General features: G+C 55.5%; 2 protein-coding genes across 2 annotated transcripts in view; one reads left to right on the top strand and one right to left on the bottom strand.

Moving 5' to 3' along the window:
• Window positions 1-1,528: 1,528 nt before the first annotated feature.
• On the bottom strand, window positions 1,529-2,110 carry SPRG_15188 (hypothetical protein; the record flags this gene model as incomplete). The annotated part of the gene is made up of 2 exons (XM_012354347.1): window positions 1,529-1,813; window positions 1,862-2,110. 2 exons carry the CDS (start codon window positions 2,108-2,110, stop codon window positions 1,640-1,642), a joined length of 423 nt encoding a protein of 140 aa, XP_012209737.1. The 3' UTR covers window positions 1,529-1,639.
• Window positions 2,111-3,157: 1,047 nt separating this feature from the next.
• Window positions 3,158-6,990, top strand: part of SPRG_21512 (hypothetical protein) — a gene marked incomplete at both ends in the record, with an annotated part of 5,235 nt that continues 1,402 nt past the window's right edge. The window contains 15 exons of the mRNA XM_012354359.1: window positions 3,158-3,691; window positions 3,735-3,866; window positions 3,914-4,156; window positions 4,198-4,308; window positions 4,387-4,589; window positions 4,637-4,770; window positions 5,013-5,168; window positions 5,222-5,334; window positions 5,388-5,517; window positions 5,566-5,641; window positions 5,693-5,870; window positions 5,921-6,400; window positions 6,478-6,631; window positions 6,675-6,742; window positions 6,789-6,983. Of these exons, the coding sequence (XP_012209749.1) occupies window positions 3,158-3,691; window positions 3,735-3,866; window positions 3,914-4,156; window positions 4,198-4,308; window positions 4,387-4,589; window positions 4,637-4,770; window positions 5,013-5,168; window positions 5,222-5,334; window positions 5,388-5,517; window positions 5,566-5,641; window positions 5,693-5,870; window positions 5,921-6,400; window positions 6,478-6,631; window positions 6,675-6,742; window positions 6,789-6,983 (2,907 nt within the window). The remainder of the gene's footprint in view (window positions 3,692-3,734; window positions 3,867-3,913; window positions 4,157-4,197; window positions 4,309-4,386; window positions 4,590-4,636; window positions 4,771-5,012; window positions 5,169-5,221; window positions 5,335-5,387; window positions 5,518-5,565; window positions 5,642-5,692; window positions 5,871-5,920; window positions 6,401-6,477; window positions 6,632-6,674; window positions 6,743-6,788; window positions 6,984-6,990) is intronic.

The following is a 6,990-nucleotide window of genomic DNA, read 5'->3' as shown; positions in this document are numbered from 1 at the left end:
CGCGTCGTAGGAGCGCTCTACGAGCCACAAACAACTCTTGGTATAGTTTGTTTCGTGTAGTGTTACTCACGCCGCTAACCTCCAAGATGTGATATCGAATATCCGGCAGAAAATGCTGCAAATTCATGCAAGCGTCTTGGAGACACTGCACACTTGTTGGGCGCCATGCGGGTCTTTTTTCGACCAAGAATCCGAGTCGGGAGCGACGATAGGAGCCGCGTGCGACGATAATCAGCAATAAATGGATAATATTTAAATGTTTTTTTACATGGTCAAACGCGCCTCTTCTTTTGTAAAACGCGGTGTTGCGGCTTTGCGGAGGTGGGGCCGATGGCGAGACGAGCTGGCGCGTTCTGGCTTGCTCGCATCGATTTGTTGTTGCACGCCCATGATTTACATTGAATAAACACAAAAGAAGGTCAAAACACTGACAAATGGATGCGCAAAAATCACGAAAGAATTCCCACAGATCGCCAATGAGCCGTCACGATTTTACGGCCAGGAATCAAATTTATGGGTCAAGGAATCACGCGTGCATTCATAAATCACGAATAAAACAAACAAATCGCAAAATACTAAACGACGACGAATTGGGGCCTGTATACCCGCGATTACGTGCCGTTTTGCATCTGCAAACCTCGAGGCGTCTCCGTGTCGAGCCAGCTATTTGTTTGCATTTGATTTGCCATTTTATGTATTTATCGCCTTTTTTACGCGTCGTAGGAGCGCTCTACGAGCCACAAACAACTCTTGGTATAGTCTGTAATATGTGTTCTGTTGGTTATTTCTTACGTTTTGACGTGTTTCTATGGTGCGCTGCACTTGTCACATTTAGAATGGTTGGTTCACGATAGTTGTGTCTATTTGCATGATGAGGTCATCCCAGGGCTGAGAATGATGACGGTGTATGAAATGTCGAGTACGTTAACAACGAGGCACCTATTTCGGTTCAGTTGGAATGTTGGAGTATAGAGTATGGTTCAAGAAAGTGCATGTACCTGCTTGTTCGCGCTCCACATCTTGGACTCTTTTGCGTGGTTGGCATTTGATGATCTGAGTACATCTGAGATATTCCAACACGTAAAGCGTTTTTATACCCAACATGCTCCCCAAAAGGCGAAGAATTTGAGGGACGGCTGAAGCACCAGCTGACATAGGCTGTACCGCTCTGATCTTTTGTGCAGCTCTACTCCCTCACCTTCAACTCGACTTATCTTCTTACAATGTGGAATGTGCTCAGCGCGTCAACACTATATGCGGGCGGTGCAGCGAGGCTTTCTACGGCGCTGCAAAATTTCGATTGTAGGGTGCCATCTGCTGCGTCCAGCACGGTGCTGCAAACGAGCTCCCATCGAGATGCACCATTTCCATCGACGCCTACGCTGGTGCAACGAGAGCTGTGTACGACAATAAATTGGACCGCACGTGACAATTCCTGTTCAAAAGTTGTGCTCATAGCTCATCCCCAACTCCTCGATCCTGCTGATTAGTCGTCTCGCCATGCGACCTAGAGTGCTTAGTGCCTAGCTTCTGCAACGCACAACGAACTTTTATTTCTCTCCTTGACTGTAGTGCTCTAGCCCACCTAGGTAGGTGCAATCCTCGACGTTGGTGAGGAGACAGAAAACGTCCGGGATGACTATGCAGCGAGCGCCTTGACCTGTTCTTCGAGCGGTGTCTTCTTGTAGCCGGTCACGGGGGTCCCGACCTCAACGCCGCCGTTGAAGAAGCGGAAGGTCGGCAGCACCTGCACGTCGAGTGCAGCTTTGATGTCTTGGACGCCCTCTTCGCCCGTGTTCATCTTGACAAAGGCCTACACGAATATGAGCCTACGCTGCGACATCTTGGAGAGATGCGTTACCACGTTGGGATAGTCCTCGGCGAGGATCTCGACAAAGCCAGAGATCTGCCGGCACTTGCCGCACCACGGCGCCCAAAAGTCGCCGACGACTGGCTGGCCCGTCGCGACGATCGCGTCCCACTCGACCTTGGTGCTGACGTTGTACATGCCTTCTTCGTCCTTGGTGAAGCCAGCGAGCGAGAAGGCGCGCGGCAGCAGGCGCCGCGTCGCCGCCATCGACGTCATCGCCAGAGTCGACCGCGCCAGCATCGTCGCGTCCGAGAGGCCGAAAATGCCTGGACATTGCACTTGGCTGCGTATCCGGATTATCCGGATACAAGGCCACTGGGCTCGTGGAAGGGCGCCGAAGATCGCGGGCCGTGCGTCGGTCGCGCGATGACGATGTAATAACGTTATGCATTGGTGTATTGCGCCATGCAACTCGATGCGTGGCGCTAGAAGCTAATAGTATCGGCGCGAACGTGCAGGAAAACCATAGTATTAAAGAAGAGCGGTGGTCCATGGTACAGATCGAGCTCGAGGCAAGATACATGCGCGCATATGTCTAGAAGAGTGGCAGTTGCAGCAGCAGCATGGCATTGTTAGCACGCGAAATGCGTCGATCGTAAATGCACGGCTCTCTCGTTGGCCTTCTGCGTCTCGAGCTACCGGTACCATTAAAGCGCCCAGTGCCATCAACGCATGACTGACGCCCACGTTTCATCGCTTGCAGCCATACTGACGATAGTCACGTTTCGAAGAGTTTATCGTCATTGCTTCGATTATATAATAGCATTGAAAGAGCTGGGTATCATTGCTGGAAGGAATATGCAACGTGGAGCGTGAGAGATACCAGCGTACCCATACGTTGGCCCAATAGCGCTACGTAATGGAGCATCGACACAGAGTTTCTGCGCAATCGAGCTGCATGCGCAGGAGCGAGCATGGTGGCTGGTCCTCTCCAGGCCAAAATCAAGGTCGTGGTCCGACTTGGCGCGCTTTTTATTTTTCACATTTTCCACACGCTCTCGATTTTCACACACACTGTGCGCGGAACGTGCGGATCGGATCCATGTTGCCGTGGCGCGTGCTCATTGGCGAAAAAGCGTCTTATTTCGAAGGCTTCCCGTAAGTGCGACACAGGATATCGCGCCTTGTTAGCATCGCCTCCGATCCCATCAAAACGATTGTGATTGGCCTTAAGAAGTGTAAAATACAGCGTTGGGGACGTGGATTGGTTGAAATGCGAGCGCACTTACTGGAGAGCGCACTTTCGCCGCCTCAGTCGTCGCCACGTCAACTTCCATCCGACCGACGATGGTGTATGGGCATCCCAATGGCGTCAACTGCGTGAAGGGCGAGATCCACAACGTGCTCAGTGTCATGCGCGTCAATGCGCGCTGGGCGTCTACCTCGCGCTTCAAGCGAGAGATCCCGACGCACACGCAGAGCCCGCTCTTGCGCCGCTTCAAGGAGCTCCACGTGCAGCTCGAGGGCGTCATGGACCTTGGCGACGTCGACACGCTCAACGTCCTCGAGCCCTTTGTGCACGTCATCGAGAGCGAGAAGACGAGCGGCATCATCACGGGTGCGGCCGTCTCGAGCCTCAACAAGTTTCTGCTCTACGGCCTCATTCCGCCGGACGGGCTGCGCGCCACCGAGGCCATCAACCGCATCGCGCTCTGCGTCTCGCGCTGCCGCTTTGAAGAAACGCACCGCGACGTCGACGAGATGGTGCTCATGAAGCTCATGGAGCTCCTCGAGTGCTGCGTGCGCTGCGAGGCCGGCCGCCTCATCTCGGGCGACAACATTTGGAAGATGGTCCACACGTGCTACAGCATTAGCTGCCAGGTACGTCTTCGCCACCTCGTATACAATGCTCATGGCGTTGTAGCCGCGCGCTTCGATGCATCTCTGCCATACGGCCGAGAACACGCTGGCGCATGTGATTTTGACCGTCTTTGATCGCATTGCCGACATGGACCCGATCGTTTTGGGCGCCGACGAAGATGACAATGAGCGCGAGGTAGACGCATGTCTCTTGCAAGCGATGGCGCAAAAGGTATCTTGTAGGATAATGAGAGCGAGGTCGTTGTGCCCTATGGCATCCCGGTCCTCGAGCAGCTTCTTACGTTTCTCAGCGACCTCATCAAGCCCAAGGAGAAGGAAGACACGACGGTCCTCGGCCTGAGCTTGATCAACCTCGTGCTCGAGACGGCGGGCACAGGCCTCGGAGCGCACCCGTGTCTCGTGCACGTCCTCCAGGGCAATCTCTCCAAGTACCTGCTTCAAAACTCCGAGACGACCGAACTCCACGTACGGTGTACCATTTGTATCAAGGTATCAAGCAGGGGTAGGTGTTGAGTTTAACGCTGCGCGTGGTGTTTAACCTCTTCAACTCGATCAAGGACCATCTCAAGGTGCAGCTCGAGGTCTTTTTACAAGCGTCCACATGCGCATCATCGACAGTCCGTCGTGCTCGGACGAGCAAAAGGTTTGATTGCTAGAAACACTACGCCTCTGCATCATTTATTACCTTGGCGTAGGAGCTCGCCCTTGAAAGTCTGCTCGAGTTTTGCCGCGAACCGGCGCTCATGCTCGACTTGTACATCAACTATGACTGCGACGTGCACTGCACCAACCTCTTTGAAGTGCTCTGCAAGGCCCTCGCGCGCAACACCCAAGTGACAGCCTTCGCGCCCGACGTGCCGCCAGTGTTTAACATTCTCAACCTCCTCGCCTTGGAAGGGTGCGTCGATCTATTTGAAAAGAATGCAATCGCATGCTTCTTGCTAGGCTCCTGGCGGTCCTCGAGTCCATTGCGCGTCGATGCCCGCTCGGCGGTGCGTCATCCATGGCCGACGTCACGGGCTACGGCCTCGCGCAGATCCTCGACGGACCGATCCCGTCGTCGTCGTCGCTGCCGGTGCGTCTTTTGTGTACCTTGTTCGTAGCGAGAGAGTCTTGTGCTAGACGATTTCGCCCATGAGTTCGATCCGAGAGGTCATGCAGATGGTCATGTCGGACACCGAGTCGGAGACGGACGTCCACCTTGGCGGGTCGCCCAACGACCAGCTCGCGTGGCTCCACACGGCGCGCGAGCGCACGGCCGAAGTCCTCCAGCAACGTACTACACTACCACAACGAGATAGATCGTCGGGTCTATCGAGAGGTCGCGTAGGCAAGCAGAGCAAGAAGCGCTACAGTTTGGCCGCCGACAAGTTTCACAACGAGCCGAAAAACTGGGTCGCGTACGCGCAGCAACTCGGGCTCTTGCCGAATCCCGTGACGGCCGAGTCGGTCGCTGCCTTCTTCCACACGACACCTGGTACATTATCGACGACTTGCTGGCCTTTCTATTTGATGTTGATGGCTCGGTAGGGCTCGACAAGACCAAGGTCGGCGAATACTTGGGGGAAGGACCCGAGGACAAGTACCCGTTCCACGCCCAAGTCCGCGACGCCTACGTCGGTGCGTCTCGGATGCGTGTCGCCGTATCCTGGTGCTCATATATAGGAATGCGACTAGGCATGTTTGACTTTAAAAGACGACCTTGGACCAAGCGCTGCGGCTGTGCCTTTCGAAATTCCGGCTCCCGGGTGAAGCCCAAAAGATTGACCGGATGATGGAGACGTTCTCGCGAGAGTATTATCGCCAGATCCAGCTCGACAATCTCGGTAAACTAGAATCAAAGAGGGCACGTCTGAGCCTATCGGTGGTGGTAGACCAGCCCCTCGCGGATGCCGACGCAGCCTTCATCTTGTCGTTCTCGATCATCATGCTCAACACGGATTTGCACAGGTACTTTTCACATACGTGATATCTGGTATTACGACTCACATGTGGCGACAGTGACCAGATCCAGCGCAAGATGACCGTCGACGAGTTTGTCCGCAACAACCGCGGCATCAACGCCGGACAAGACTTGCCGCGCGAGTACCTCGTCGCGCTCTACAACAACCTCCAAGCCAACCAGATCAAGATGCAGACCGACGTCTCGGATCTCAACACGGACGACGCGATTGCGACGGTGTGTTCAACACGACTGTATCGATCGTCGATCTAATGGGCGGTGTGTAGGTCGACCGGTACTCTGCGCAGTGGGAAGGCGTGCTGAAGCGCCAGCAAAACGTCGTCGGCGCGTCCTTTACTTCGAACGCGTCGGTCCTCAAGCTCCGCGCCGGTCGCCATGAGCGCGAGATGTTCCGCCTCATCCTCGACACGACGACATCGAGCATTCTCACGGCCTTTGAACGCACGGGCGATGAGAGCACGATGGCAAAGGCGTTGGACGGCATTGCAAGCGCGACCAAGATTGCCATCTACTTCCAGTTGGTGCCCGAGGTCAACAAGCTCATTGCGGCGCTGGCCGCGTACTTTGTCGAGTTTGCCCACGGCGTCATGAACGGCGAGCGGGTATTATCGATGCTGCTGGAGCGCCACATGTCTCATAGGACACTGCGTAGGTGCACTTGCCAACGGTGGACTCTGCGAGCAAGCGGGCCGCGCCGGCTCGGACAAGGGCGACAGCGTCCATGTGATTTTACGCGAAGAAGAGCGGTACCAATATTTCCAGCGGCTGTGAAAAATGAGGCCATGATTGATTGTGCACATGGCGTAGGCAAAGCGGGCTCAAGACGAGTCGCACGCTACGCACGCTGCAGCTGCTCTTTGATGTCGTCGCCAAGTACGCCGACTGCCTCCGTCAAGACGCCTGGACGTCGGTGGTCGAGTGCATCCTCATCTTCAACGAGCTCGACATTGCGCCGACATCGCTGGTCGAGATGGACGGTGCGCTCATGAACAAGCGAGGGTTACGGAAAAGATTGCGTAGATTTCGTCGACTCGCGGGGCGTGCCACTGCCGCCGGCCCAAGCCCACCTCTCGCCGCGCGCGCAACAGGTTGGCTGATACACTGATAGTTGTATGGCTCCATGGCGATGGCTAGTCGTTGGTGGCGGGTGTTTCGGGCAAGACGCGCGAGCGGTCGCGCCGGCTCGCCGAGCGCCAGGCCGCGCATCGCCAGCAGCGCAATCTGCAGCAAGGCGCGTTGAACGTTGTGGCATCCGGCGGGTTTTGGGACTCGCTGTCGTCGTACCTCTGGAGCGAAGACGACGACGACGTCGACCTCAACTACCCGCTCGTGAGCA

Source organism: Saprolegnia parasitica (genome assembly GCF_000151545.1).
Source record: "Saprolegnia parasitica CBS 223.65 unplaced genomic scaffold supercont2.157, whole genome shotgun sequence".
Taxonomy (NCBI): domain Eukaryota; phylum Oomycota; class Saprolegniomycetes; order Saprolegniales; family Saprolegniaceae; genus Saprolegnia; species Saprolegnia parasitica.
Note: the sequence above shows the minus strand (reverse complement) of the source record. Positions and strands in the feature narration are given on the sequence as shown.